The sequence below is a fragment of the Heteronotia binoei genome, chromosome 10 (assembly GCF_032191835.1).
Source record: "Heteronotia binoei isolate CCM8104 ecotype False Entrance Well chromosome 10, APGP_CSIRO_Hbin_v1, whole genome shotgun sequence".
In the NCBI taxonomy this organism is placed as follows: Eukaryota; Metazoa; Chordata; class Lepidosauria; order Squamata; family Gekkonidae; genus Heteronotia; species Heteronotia binoei.
Window position 1 is genome coordinate 59,238,319 of NC_083232.1, and position 15,535 is coordinate 59,253,853.

Sequence of the window (15,535 nt, forward strand, 5' to 3'; positions counted from 1 at the left end):
AATCCTGCAAATCATCTTGTATTCCACCTTTCTGTTCTAGTTCAGACAGGCTTGGAAATCTGCATAGCTTGCAATGGCCTATATTGCATTTGAATAGAGTTAACTTTGAAATAAATGTAGAGCTGACACATTTGACCTCATTTCTTTGCAAATGCAAATTCATTTCATTTAACTTTGCAAATAGTTCTGATAAATAAGCAATGTCATGCCTGATCTCTCTGAGTTCATCATTGAACAATGCATTCATGTCTTCAAAAATACTTCGCAATGGTGTCAAAAGGGTCTTAAAACCATCTCACATACTTGCATTTTGATAGTCAATGAACATCAGTATCAGTCACTCTCCTGCATCAGGGTCTGAGGTCCTTGGGGCTTTGCAGGCCCACCCCTCCTCTATTTAGACTCGCCTCTAGTGCCTCTTCTCGTTTGTAGCTTTCATGGCATTTCCCTTCCCTGGGACGTAGCGCCAAACTCTTCCCATCCATGAGGTCGGCAGGCTAAACAAATTTTTAAGAGGCTGGTTTCCATCCATGGCACAGAGTGTTAAAGCTGCACTACTGCAGTCCTAAGCTCTGCTCACGACCTGAATTCAATCCCCGGCAGAAGCTGGGCTCAAGGTTGACTCTGCCTTCCATCCTTCCGAGGTCGGTAAAATGAGTACCCAGCTTGCTGGGGGGGAAGTGTAGATGACTGGGGAAGGCAATGGCAAACCACTCCGTAAAAAGTCTGCCGTGAAAACGTTGTGAAGGCAATGTCACCCCAGAGTCAGAAATGACTGGTGCTTGCACAGGTGTCCTTTCCTTTTTTCCCTTTGCTGACTCTGCTGCAGGCAGGTTATCAGCCTTCTTGAAGTGAGCCTTGTGTTTTATGAGTGGCCCGCAATTTAAAGACGGCAGGCAACAGGCAGCAGTCAGGAGTGGCAGCAGCAATGATCTATAGAGCCAGGGCCTGGCATCAGCTGGGCTCCTACAGTACCTTGGGGTCTAGTTTTATAAGGCCAATCAGCTCGCTGCTCCATCGGCAGTAAGGCCATGCTTTCGGGGGGGAGGTGCTCAGTTGAATCCCGGTTTAGCAGGGAAGGAAACTTTGGCTTCAGACTCTGTATATACATTCCCCCCTCCCCCAGGGTACTTCAGCCACAGCAGGGCCTTTGTTCAAATTCAGCAAAACATGCATCCCCATACTTGGAAGTGGCAGGCCCTTTATAGTACAAGGGGCCTCCTCCCATTTGTTTTATGTCTCCCCCCCCCCCATCCCCCGTATTTCAGTTGTTAATTGGTTGCGTTACAGTTTGTTTTTAAGTTTGTCATAGCTTTGGGTGGTTTGGATATTGGGTCACATCCTTTCAGTTGGAGATGGTATGCCTGCATGCCCACACACCATGTTTCAGGGGGGCTTAATGAGTCTTGGGGTTGGAGTCTTGTTAGAAAAATTCATGTGGCAGTTCCCGCAGATATGTTTCTTGGCTGAGGTTACTCTTTTTCAAGCAGTCCTTTCCTAAGCCTTTTCCTTCACATTTTTGGGGGCTTTAGGGGGCGTGTCATGCAGTGATATTAATGGAAGGGCTCTTGCCCTTTCGGATATTTCTTTGTAGGGCTCAGAATTGTATATTCTATTGGCGCTTCATTCTGCTCCTAGTGGCCAGCCCTGTCCTGCTTGCTAGTAGCTACCACTCAAAATTCCTCTCTATCCAGCCTGCCATCTTTGGAACTTTTCTTGTGTATGCTAATAGCTCCTGCTTGTCATGTTTTCAGTTTGTCAGTGTCTTGCATGCATGGACTGAAGAACAAGGCCTCCCCACCAGGTGATTTTGAAGAAGAAGAATAAGACTGCAGATTTATACCCCGCCCTTCTCTCTGAATCAGAGACTCAGAGCAGCTTACAATCTCCCATATCTTCTCCCCCCACAACAGACACCCTGTGAGGTGGATGGGGCTGAGAGGGCTCTCACAGCAGCTGCCCTTTCAAGGACAACTCCTGCGATAGCTATGGCTAACCCAAGGCCATTCCAGCAGCTGTAAGTGGAGGAGTGGGGAATCAAACCCAGTTCTCCCAGATAAGCGTCAACGTACTTAACCACTACACCAAACTGGCTCTTGATATGCATCAAGCTCTGGGCAGGCAATTATACAGCATTTTCTGTGGGGGAAACTCATGTTGGGCCTTGGTATCCATCTTCACATCTCCTGGTTGGTACACAGAGGGATGAGGTGGCTGATGCTACTTTCTACCATATAGAGTGATATTTTCTGCCACAGCCCACCAGACGTTGTCATAATTCGGCTTGGAGAGAATTATCTCCCTGCCCAAAAAGGACTCGTCTTATCTCAGATAATCGTTGCTGACCTCCAAATGCTGCATCACAGACTCCCCAGAACTATGATGCTATGATCATGTTTGCTGGAGTGCTGAGAGTGGTGTGAGCACTTCACTGGATAAGGTGAACTCTGCCAGAAGGAAAGTCTGGAAGGCTGCATTACATGTTGTTAAGACTCTCAGGGGGTTAGTGATAGGGCACCCAAACATTTCCTTTAGGCAATCCACTCTTTTTAGGTCTGATGGTATGCACCTCTCAGGCATGAATATGTGACTGCATGGAACTTGTGATGCTTTCTTGGGTTGGCTGCAAGCGTAAGAGTGTTGGCAGGACCCGGGGCATGAGGATCCCCTGTTCTTAGATGGTTTGGTGTAGTGGTTAAGAGTGCAGACTCTAATCTGGAAGAACTGGGTTTGATTCCCTGCACATCCACATACAACTGCTGGTGTGATTTTGGGTCTATCACAAGTTCTCTCAGAGCTGTTCTCAAAAGAGCTCTCTCAGCCTCACCTACCTCACAGGGTGTCTGTTGTGGGGAGGGAGAGAGGGAGGGGGAGGGGAAGAATGAAGGGTGGGGTATAAATCCAATATCTTCTTCTCTGTGGTAGTTTGGGCATTCGGATGGATCCTTTAGAGGGGGAGATTATGCCTGCCTGCCCACCTCTCTCATTTGGGGGGCTCACTTATGGGTTCTTGGGGGTGGAGCCATTCAGCTACATGCCCAGGTGGTAGCTGCTGTCTGGCTTCCACTACCACATGGCAAGGAGGCCATACAGCAGCCATCCCAGATGGATCCTGGTCCTTGCTACTCCACAGTTTTATCCCTGAGTAGGTGAGTGGGGGGAGGGGGTGTTTATTGGACAGCAGAAGGGTCACCCAATGTTATGGATCTCACCCCATGCTGTGCCTATTCTCCTTTTAACTGTATGAAAATAAGCTGTGGCCGTGTTTCACCAAATGATTGTTGTTTGGTGTGTTATTCCTTCCACTGCCTCATCCCTTTATTCCTCCTTGAACCCCAAACCCCTCATTTCCTTCAGAACTCCCCTATGGCTCTCTCTAAGGAATGAAATACCTTTTCTCTGCAAGCTCCAATAGAGGGCCAAACACAAAGGGTTATAGTTATATAACCTAGAAATATTAATATTGGGGAGGCCGCAACAAAAATAACAGCTAAAATCAACAGGTTCAGTAACCAAGAACATAGGAAAATAAATACCAAGATCAATACTATCATGCTAAGGACTTACCAGCAAAAAAAATTGAGAAATGGCAAAAATACAAAAGCAAACAAGATTGGTCTGACTAGAGCTCAAGTAGCATATTTACTAAAAATTGTAATAGTTTCCACCAGATTTCAGCACTATGGAAATTTGGAGTGCCATTTGCAAGCATTTAGGCTGTAGCCTCGTCAATCGTAAATAAGTTAACAATGCAGGGCCCCACATCCAGTGCGCCCAGCCACCTCTTTGCCTTTTAGTGGCCCCCCCAGATAATCCCACTGCCAACTTTGGGAACAACTGGACCCAGAGCTGCTAAATCAATAGGATGAAACCCATTTCAGTAATCCTCCTGTCCACACTTTCAAACACTGCTGAAAGTATCAGAGTGCAGCCACAGCAGTGAAGTTGGGAGGGAGTCTGCAAGAAGAAGGATTAACCTAAATGTCATTGCTTCAGCAGTACATATACTAACACTTGGATACAGGGATTTTTTTTTTACTAGCTGAACTGTAATATACTTCTAGTACTGTGTGAGTGGATCCAAAGGTCCAATTATGCTAACTGTTAAGCATTCCTTCAGTTCAAAAAGTGTACCTCTGGCTCAAAGAGTTTCCCGTTCAGTGCAACACACCTCTTCCACTGGAGGAATGCTCTATCATTAGTTTAATGAAATATGGGTTCCAATCCATAGTTTCTTCCTGGATCAAAAAAAATAATAATTGGGTATTGGTGTTTGGAACAGGCAATGCTCTGTTTTCATTTAGGTGAAAAGTCACTGTGGATCAGTTTTCACATATGGTGTGCTGCAACAACATCTTACCCTATAGGTAGCTTATGGAAAGGCCAGAGTTCTCAGGGAATTGAGAAACTGTAATTTGCACACTCAGGGGCAAGCAGAAATTTGCAGTTAAGAGCAGGATTTACCTTTATATGTTAACAAATGGTTGGGGTAAAACAAAAGGATCTTCATCAAAGCTTAAGGTTGAATATCATTTTGTGTGTTCCCTAATCTGAAAGTTGCTCTTCCAAGAATTCACAGAGTCATAACATATTTAAGACGTCAAGTAATTTATCTTTGTTACACTTAACAGGTGATCAAAAGCAGAACTAAAGTTGTTCGTCTAAACCATTAGAGGGTTTTCTATGCTTTAAAATATATTGAACTGGGAAAGGAAATATACCTTGCCCCAAGCAAACCTCCAGCAACACTCATTTCAAAACCCCTTGATCTCCAACCTCTAAACCTGACATTTGTTTAGGAGTAGCTAGGGCCTTTTCAATCCTCGTTTCTATTTAATATAGGTCGCTAACCAAAAAGCCATTCACAAAACCACACATGCACCCACACACAAATCTATACTATATCAAATGTACAGTTACACTTAAAGGTCAATTTTCCTCAAAGACATCAGCTAAAGGATTATGATTCTAGTAATTCCCCAAGCTTCTGTTAAAAAAAAAAAAGCAACGGATTAATTCAAGAAAGAAGGCAAAATCTTTGAAAGCTGCACACACATAAAATACAAGGCTGCACAGAAAACGAGAAGAGATTTGCTAAGTACACCAGTAGTTATGTATGGAATAAAGTAGTTTGCATCCCTGAACCCATTTCAGAAGTCAGGTACAGAAGATGAAGAGGCATGTTATGTGTAAGTACTATGTGTCATATTTCAGCAACACAGATGGAAAATTTCAAAGTGTATTTTAAAAACTTGCCAGATACTATAGTCATTAATTTGTTGCACATAACTGACACACACAACATTCTAGTTTTTTCATCTGAAATACCTGTTTTTAAAAATGCTACAGTAAATATCAATTATGAAGCTAAGAATGACACTTGATAATTACTGCATTTCTTCACTGTCGTTGATCTTTACTACATTGGATAGACAGCGTAACAGATGCAGAGGGCAAGCTAGGGGTTGCTGTTGCTGTAGTGCAGCTATGTCAGCAATCACTTGAATCACTTGAGCCCAAAGGATTTGATTCTCTGCTGCAAGATCATCCTCCTGCACAAAGGGTGGGATCAAACTGTCTCACTGACCAGGCTGGAGGCAAGGCCCTGGGCAACTAGGGTATGCAGGCATCCCTCCAGAAGACGAGTCACTAGCTACAGTTCTCTAGCCAGAGAACTTTGCAGGCATTCATCAGGGCCTTTCCAAGACAGCCTGTCTGTAGGACTAGCCAGCAGCAAGATAAAGTTGCCCAAGCATACCTCCAGACACTCCAAGACCTACCAAGAACCACCTTCTGGCTTTTCAAAGAACCCAGGACTTCTTGCTCATGTGAGTAGGCTCTGTGTGCTTCCTGGGCCCCTGCAAACTGAACTTCTGCAACTGCGATAATTCCAAGCAGACACCTTTTATGGCCAACTACAGGTACCATCCTTGGTTCTTTTGAACCAGGCAAATCAAGCCTATAACGAAGCAGCTGGCAGAAAGTGGCAACCAGACATGCACCGAAGGAGGGAATCTGATCTGGTTGTCTACAAGGGAACTGCCAGCCATGCCAGGTGGACATCTGCTTCATAGGCCCCTATTCTGTTCTCTAGGCCCTGTTCCACTGCTTCCCATCCTCATGGATGGAGAGCTGGAATATGAGGTGGCCCAGATCCTGGATTCTTTTCTCCATCGTAGCTGCCTGTGGTACCTTGTTGACTGAAAGAGTGTTCCTGCAGAGCAGCTGCTGATGTCCTTGCTCTGGCCTTGCTCCTGCAGTTCCATTACTGGTACCCTCAGACACCTAGCCCACCTATAGAAGAGGACTCTGGGGATCTGCAGAGTGTTTGAGGTTGAAGGAGGTATCAGGAGTTATGCTTTGGATGGGTTTAAATAATTCCTTATCAGAAACATGATGGTTCTCATCAGAAACCACTTGTCACCATTGTAAAACTGGTGGGGTTTCATAGGGCTTCATTTTATCTTGATGTAAGGCCTTTGGGAGAAATGATTTGGAGTTAAATGTCACTAGTATGCTGATGATGCTCAGATGTGCATTTCTTTTTCTAGCCTTCCTGATGTTGCTGTGGAAGTAGTGCCTAGCTAATATCATTAGTGCCTCAAGGATCTGTCCTGGGACCTGTTTTGTTCAACATCTTTATCAATGATTTGGATGAAGGAATAGAGGGAATGCTTAGTAAATTTGCAGATGATACTAAATTGGGAGGGGTTGCAAACACAGAAGAAGACAGAAACAGGATACAGGATGATCCTGACAGGCTGGAAAACTGGACTAAACTCAATAAAATGAATTTTAACAGGGATAAATGTAAAGTTCTGCATTTAGGTAGGAAAAATCCAATGAATGATTGTAGGATGGGAGAGACTTGTCTTAGCAGTAGTATGTGCGAAAAGGATCTAGGTGTCTTAGTGGATAATACGCTGAACATGAGTCAACAGTGTGATGTGGTGGCTAAAAAGGCAAATGCAATTTTGGGCTGTATCAACAGAAGTATAGTGTCCAGATCACGTGATGTGATGATATCGCTTTACTCTGCTCTGGTAAGACTTCACCTGGAGTATTGTGTTCAGTTTTGGGCACCACATTTTAAGAAGGATACAGACAAACGGGAATGGGTCCAGAGGAGGACAACAAAGATGGTGAGGGGTCTGGAGACAAAGTCCTATGAGGAAAAGTTGAAGGAGCTGGGGATGTTTAGCCTGGAGAGCAGGCATCTGAGAGGTGATATGATCACCATCTTCAAATACTTGGGGCTGTCATATAGAGGATGGCGTGGAATTGTTTTCTGTGGCCCCGGAAGGTAGGACCAGAACCAATGGGTTGAAATTAAATCAAAAGAGTTTCCGGCTCAACATTAGGAAGAACTTCCTGACCGTTAGAACAATTCCTCAGTGGAGCAGGCTTCCTCGGGAGGTGGTGGGCTCTCCTTCCTTGGAGGTTTTTAAACAGAGGCTAGATGGCCATCTGACAGCAATGAAGATACTGTGAATTTAGGGTGAGGTGTTTGTGAGTTTCCTGCGTTGTGCAGGGGGTTGAACTAGATGACCCTGGAGGTCCCTTCCAACTCTATGATTCTATGATTAAATGACTAGGATACTAACAAGCTGATATTGAATCTTGGTAAGAGAGAGGTGATGCTGATTATTTTAGTACACTGGCATAAATCTACACATAGGGCATTTTCCCACATAGCTTACCTCGGAGCGACGTCCCTCTTCACCGCGCAGCGTCTGCGCGGATTTCGCACCAACTGCTCCGCATAACCAGGAAAAGCCACGGCTTTTGCGTCGCAGATGTAAACTGGTTTTTAGCGGTTTACATCTGCGACGCAAAAGCCGCGACTCTTCCTGGTTATGCGGAGCAGTTGGTGCGAAATCCGCGCAGACGCTGCGCAGTGAAGAGGGACGTCGCTCCGAGGTAAGCTATGTGGGAAAACACTCATAGTTTGCACTTGGATTACTGACAACTGTTTACTTCTCTCTGTAAACATCTCTAAGAATCTTTTAGTCCAATAAAAATCTTTTATTACCATTTCCTTCACATAATAGTCATTCTACTGTAACACCTACCCATCTAGTATTCCATAACTTAAAGATTTAATTTTCTTTTTTAAAAAGTCATATTTGGTTCTTCACTGAATTCCTTTTGGTTCTAGATGCATAGGTTCTTGGTCCACGATTATACTGTACCCAGCATTGTTGCTAGAGAAGCTACTTAATTCACCTGCAGCAAATGCATTGTAATAGGAAGCAGAGAGTGAGTATAAATGGGCAGTGGAGGACGGTAAGCAGTGGGGTGCCGCAGGGCTCGGTACTGGGTCCCATGCTCTTTAACTTGTTCATAAATGATTTAGAGTTGGGAGTGAGCAGTGAACTGGCCAAGTTTGCGGATGACACTAAATTGTTCAGGGTGGTGAGAACCAGAGAGGATTGTGAGGAGCTCCAAAGGGATCTGTTGAGGCTGGGTGAGTGGGCGTCAACGTGGCAGATGCGGTTCAATGTGGCCAAGTGCAAAGTAATGCACATTAGGGCCAAGAATCCCAGCTACAAATACAAGTTGATGGGGTGTGAACTGGCAGAGACTGACCAAGAGAGAGATCTTGGGGTCGTGGTAGATAACTCACTGAAAATGTCAAGACAGTGTGCGTTTGCAATAAAAAAGGCCAACGCCATGCTGGGAATTATTAGGAAGGGAATTGAAAACAAATCAGCCAGTATCATAATGCCCCTGTATAAATCAATGCTGCGGTCTCATTTGGAGTACTGTGTGCAGTTCGCACCTCAAAAAGGATACATAACATTGGAGAAAGTCCAGAAAAGGGCAACTAGAATGATTAAAGGGCTGGAACACTTTCCCTATGAAGAAAGGTTGAAACGCTTGGGACTCTTTAGCTTGGAGAAACGTCGACTGAGGGGTGACATGATAGAGGTTTACAAGATAATGCATGGGATGGAGAAAGTAGATAAAGAAGTACTTTTCTCCCTTTCTCACAATACAAGAACTCGTGGGCATTCGATGAAATTGCTGAGCAGACAGGTTAAAACGGATAAAAGGAAGTACTTCTTCACCCAAAGGGTGATTAACATGTGGAATTCACTGCCACAGGAGGTCGTGGCGGCCACAAGCATAGCCACCTTCAAGAGAGGTTTAGATAAAAATATGGAGCAGAGGTCCATCAGTGGCTATTAGCCACAGTGTGTATATGTGTCTGTGTGTGTGTCTGTGTGTGTGTCTGTGTGTGTCTGTGTGTGTATATATATTTGACACTGTGTGACACAGTGTTGGACTGGATGGGCCATTGGCCTGATCTAACATGGCTTCTCTTATGTTCTTATGCTTTCTTCCATCTTTACGTCATCCAGAAATCAGCTCTGTAGTTTAATCCCCCCAGCTTGGCCATGTGGATCCATACCATGGTAATCTTGAGGCTAGACTTTAATAATGCACTCTATATGAACCTGCATGTTAATACAATTCAGACTCCAGCTAGTGTAGAAATTTCTTGCTTCTTGGTTTATATTATACTGCACTTCCGTCACTGTTGTCTAATTCTGTAATCTGCCTTGATTCTCAATTAGAAAGGTGGACTATAAAAGTAGTACATAAAAATCAAAGAACAGTCTACTTGCTATGAACCTACCCACAAGTTATGCTCATCCGTGGAGACACTGCTGTACACCACCTCACCTCTCATGTGATAAGCAGTAGATGGCTAAAAGATAAACCAACGTGAACTTAATATTCTCTCATTCTACAGTGCCATATAGAACTTTTTTCAGTCTGGATCCAGATCCAGTTAAAGCAGAGAAACCTGCCTTGTTAGATGATCAAAATTAGTCAACCAATGAGTGGGGTAGTATGTCTCTATTAGTCCTCCTTGACTTGTCAACAGCTTTCAGTACTATTGACTATGATGTCCTTTTGGATAGAGACAAACACCACCCATTTCTGACTCTGGGGTGATGTCACATCATGATGTTTTTACGGCAGACTTTTTATGGGGTAGTTTGCCATTGCCTTCCCCAGTCATTTACATCCCCCCCCCCCCCCAGCAAGCTGGGTACTCATTTTACTGACCTCAGAAGGCTGGAAGGCTACCTGAACCCAGCTTCCACCAGGACTGAACTCAGGTCATGAGCAGAGAGCTCAGACTGCAGCTTTACCACTCTGTACCATGAGGTTCCTTCTTAGCAAGCAGTTAACAAGAATCTCTTTTCAGCCCCATGCTCCCTGGGTAATGGGGTATTACTGTCAGTTTTGATCGTCTTCCAATGTATCTTTCTATTTTCATATAAGTATAATTTGCATTTTAGATTTTAATGACTTTTGTTGGTCACATTGATTACTTGTAGTCACAATGATTTGTACATAAGAGGTAGGATATCAATATCACAATTAACAGATCAATTTTAAAACTGGAGATTTTTGGTTTTTATCTCCAACTAGCGTTTTGTAACTAGCGTTTTGCCTCTGAGCAGGAACTATGAATTGAGAGCATGTGGGCATGGGCTACTAGCAAACCTCTACTTTTGGGGAACCTTAAGGGCAAGAGCTGATCCACTGTGATAAACTGGGTTGTAGGATCAACTAAAGTTGTCCAGATTAGTGTGCCACTTCCACCTTCTTCGGCTACCAACCAGTCATACTAGATGGCCTTGCCATCTCTGCCTTCTTTCCACCAAATTTAGACTCTCCAGTGCAATAAAGCAGAAGCTAGATGGCCATCTGATAGCAACGCTGATTCTGTGAACTTAGGCAGTTCATGAGAGGGAGGACAGGAAGGGCTGCATCAGTGCTTAGTTCTCATGGTCCTTTTCTACATGCCTAGAAAAATGCTGATCACCAGTTTGGGGTCAGGAAGCAATCTTCTCTGGGCCAGTTTGGCCAGGGATACTGGAGGTTGGGTTTTTTTGGGGGTGGGTGGGTGGGGGGGGGGTTGGACTATGGAGATACCTTTCAACTCAATGATTCTAAGTTCTGGCTCATTTTCATTCTCATTCAGTGTACCCATTTCCATTCTTCTTCTCCTGACTATCTTCTGCAGTAATCAGGGTTGGCTGGTATTGACTAAACAGGACCTCTATATAAAGGTAAAATTTCGTTAGATCAAGGGCAGATCTCGGCAGAAGTAACAGATAAATAGTAGCAGATTAAAGAATTATATTTTTCAGAATTTACTTAAACACAGCAGAAAAGATTTTAGTGAAAAGTTTCATAGATTTTTACAAATGCCAGTAGTCTATTATTCATAGATCCAAAAGTAACCATTTATCCAATTCTATTTTGCAAAAGTTTTGCTTTTACTTACTTTCTTAATGAGATCTGGCATCTTTGATTTGTCTGGAAGATGGTCAGAGGAGAAACAGCTTTCTATCTCCAAGGTATTCCCTTCACTAACAGCACCATTTTTCAATGATCTGAGAGGAAGAAAAAGAAATGTACACACTTTTAAGTCCTCAAAAGCAATGGCAATCCTCCCAATATGTAGTTCTATGTAAAATCACTCAGACTGATCTTATTACCTGGACTAGTAATGGCAAAGACCATAAGACATATCTACAAGAAAAGTAAAATAATAAATATGGAGTGTCGGTATCTTCTGAAATGGAGTGCTAAAGCTGATTTTTTAAAAAATTAACAGCCCAGAGTACACATGCACACAACCAACATCTCAAATGAAAATCACTTAAATCCTTTTCCCATATGATGGCTCAGTGTGCCCTCAATAAATGTTAATAATCCTATTAAAACCATATATAAGCATCAACAGGGATATCCGTTTTGAAAGACAAGCTTAATGAAAATACTACTCCATTTTCACATGCTGTCTTAGCCTTACAGTTCTCTGGTGCAGCATCCAAATTTTTATGAAGAGAAGAAAATGAGAAGAAGCAACCAAAAAACATCACTGCTATGGTTTTGAAGGAATTGCAAAGCAGTTTGCTAGCTGAGTCAAAACTGTAGCTTCATATTAGTTAAATAGGGAGGGAAAAAACACAAGCTTTATGTGAGTCTTCCAAACCAATCAGTACTAGCTTTCAGATACTCAAGTGCCTGCTCTCCACAGATGAAGGAGGTCCCTGGGTATTTCCTAAGCTTCTAACACATTTAGAACCATGAAACTAGGGAGACTGAAGAGTGCAAATGACTGTTAAGGCAGTCCAAGATTGCTGTATTTCCTGTGGGACAGCATGGGAAGTTTCAAAAGAGATCCCTTTTTTCATTTTACACTACATGCACTTTTCCGTTTGCTTAAACTTTGGGGTTGCAGACTATCTGGGATAGCTCATGGTCAGTACTGGAGTTTTAAAAAAATTGGTTCTTTTTCAGCTTTTAAAGGATCCATTAATTTCGTTCTCTCTCATGTTACTGGAGAAAAGGATACAGAAGATTGTTACCATTGTTAATAGATCATTTAATACAACAAATGAAATCATTGCTAGAAAAATGCTCTAAAATAATATAGACAAGATGACTAGGGAAATAACAGATTTCCCTACCACAGTTATTTTTCTTGATGTCACACTTTGGACTAAAACATTTCCATTGATACAACAGGTTTGCACAACTATATCCGAAATACCTTTTTAGCTATGGATGTTCCAAGTTAGTATTTTAATCACTTTTCTAGTAAAGAGAAGGCAGTTTTTTGCCTATTGAATGATCCAAAGACTACAATTGCAAACCAACTTTTGCTAAGTTAAAGGCAAAACAGCAGGATTGCATCCTAATTTAAGTATAAGTAAATATAAACTATGCCATTCCTAGCTCCAGTTTGGATGCTACACTGAATCATGATTTTTCAGATATAGTCACCCACCTTCATTCATATGAGAAATGCACCATGTATTTATAGTAGGGCTGCCAAGTGTCCACTGGGGGCAGGTGATCCCACAGTTTGGGGGGCCCCAACCTGCTGGCATGGAGCAGGCTGCTGGGGGGATCTCCGCCTCCAAAGATCCCCATCATCATGCAACATGCCCTGTGTGATGACATCATCCAGAAGAGACATCATTGCGCCAGGCACATCGTGTTGGGGATGCTCTAGGATCTGCTGAGGCAGTGCCATGGTCTGACCACCAGGTCCTGAAGGCCCGTGTGGATATACCACCCCTGTCCCGTTTAGGCGGTGAGCAGATTTTGGCTCGCCCGCGTAGTCAGATGGACCCATTGCGGCTTCAGATGGCTATGCGGGACCCTTGGCCTACCGGCGACTCGTTGGATGGACTGGTGGAGACCTGGAACAACCGGCTCTCCGAGGCCATCGACGAAATCGCCCCCAGACGTCCTCTTCATCCTCGATCACGATCCGCTCCGTGGTATACCCCGGAGCTGCGATCGATGAAACGACGATTAAGACGACTAGAGAGACAATGGCGTCGCGCTCGTGACGAAGCTACGAGAACATCATATAGGTCATTTATGAGGGCCTATGAGATGGCTATTCAGACTGCAAAGAAGGAACACTTTGCATCCAGAATGGCATCTGCAACCTCGCGCCCAGCACAATTGTTTAGTATAATTCGGTCATTAACAGAATTGCCACAGGGCAAACAAAATAGTAGAGAATTGGAAATAGGCTGTGAGGCTTTTGCGAGCTATTTCGCAGATAAGGTCTCGTCACTCCGACACGACCTACCCGCCATAATTCATACAGTAGATGAACTTGGGGCACCGAGCACGTCTTCTGGTTCAATTCTGGATTCCTTCAGTCCACTCAGTCTGGAGGAAGTCGACAGGATCCTTGCAGCCGTACGCCCTACGACCTGTAGGTTAGATCCGTGCCCGTCTTGGCTTATAAAGGCTAGCCAAACGTGGCTACGTGAACCACTACAGGATATCATCAATAGGTCCCTGATTGAAGGGATCTTTCCCACACCTCTTAAAGAGGCAGTGGTCCGTCCCCTCTTAAAAAAACCATCAGCAGACCCGGCCACATTGGCGAACTATCGGCCGGTGTCAAACCTTCCCTTTTTGGGTAAGGTCATAGAGCGGGCGGTGGCGACTCAGCTGCAGGGATTCCTGGAGGACACTTCCGCACTGGATCCATTCCAGTCCGGCTTCCGGCCAGGTCACGGGACGGAGACAGTTCTGGTCGCCCTCATGGATGATCTTATGCGACATCTGGATCAGGGCGGTTCTGCAGTGCTGCTGTTATTAGATCTGTCAGCCGCTTTTGACACGGTTGACCACCAGCTACTGATTGACCGCCTCACCGATGTGGGGATACAGGGATCTGCCTTGCAGTGGCTGACTTCCTTTCTCCAAGATCGGGGACAAAGGGTGGTGATAGGGGAGGAAGCATCCCAGAGGCACTCCCTTAGTTGTGGGGTGCCGCAGGGAGCGGTCCTATCCCCGATGCTATTTAATATCTATATGCGCCCCCTTGCCCAGATTGTCAGGAGGTATAGACTGGGTTGCCATCAATATGCGGATGACACCCAGCTCTACCTATTGATGGGTGGCCAGTCTGACTGTACCCTGGAAAACCTAGACCTGGCATTACAAGCCATGGCCTCTTGGCTAAGACTGAGTCGGCTGAAATTGAATCCGACGAAGACGGAGGTTCTCTACCTGGGTCGGGGCGGTCCAGGGAGAGAGATCCAGCTGCCGGCCCTTGACGGGGTGCCACTGATACCGGTCCCCAAAGTCAAGAGCTTAGGCGTGCTCCTTGAGTCCTCCCTTACAATGGAGGCTCAGGTAGCAGCCACTGTTAGATCTGCCTTTTTCCATCTTCGGCAAGCACGGCAGCTGGCCCCTTACCTGGAGCGCAGCGACCTAGCGACGGTAATCCATGCTACGGTCACCTCAAGAATAGATCACTGTAATGCTCTCTACATGGGGCTACCCCTGACGCTAACCCGGAGACTACAACTAGTGCAGAACGCTGCGGCACGGCTGTTAATGGGGCTACCACGACGGGAGCACATTCGGCCAGTGCTGAGAGAGCTGCACTGGTTGCCTGTTGTGTTCCGAGTTCGCTTCAAGGTGTTGGTACTAACCTTTAAAGCCCTTTATGGTCAGGGACCTGCCTATCTACGGGACCGCCTTTCCCCATATATCCCCCAGAGAGCACTGCGATCAGGGACAAAAAATCTGCTGTCTGCCCCTGGCCCAAAAGAAGCCAGGCTATGCGTAACAAGATCCAGGGCTTTCTCGGTGGCAGCACCAGAACTTTGGAACACCCTCCCAGAAGCTATAAGGGCCCTGCGGGATTTGTCGGCGTTCCGCAGGGCCTGTAAGACCGAACTGTTTAGACAAGCTTTTCTGGTTGACTGAAAATGGGCTGCCACCGGACATCCTACAGAAGCTGGCGATCATAGGCAGAACCCAATACCGCCAGACTGGATTGAGACAGCGCAAATAGTTTTAAATTGATAAGTGAACTATATGTTTATATGTTTTATGGAATTGATTGTTTTTATGATATTGTAAGCCGCCCTGAGTCCGCTTGCGGAGAGGGCGGGATATAAATGTAAAGTAATAAATAAATAAATAAAATAAATCTGCAGTAAAACTCTGTGGTACCACA

General features: G+C 44.8%; 1 protein-coding gene across 1 annotated transcript in view; it reads right to left on the bottom strand.

The window, feature by feature from the left end:
• RFTN1 (raftlin, lipid raft linker 1) overlaps window positions 1–15,535 on the bottom strand; it is a 144,341-nt gene that overhangs the window by 79,880 nt on the left and 48,926 nt on the right. The window contains exon 3 of the mRNA XM_060248729.1: window positions 11,312–11,420. Within this exon, the coding sequence (XP_060104712.1) occupies window positions 11,312–11,420 (109 nt within the window). The remainder of the gene's footprint in view (window positions 1–11,311; window positions 11,421–15,535) is intronic.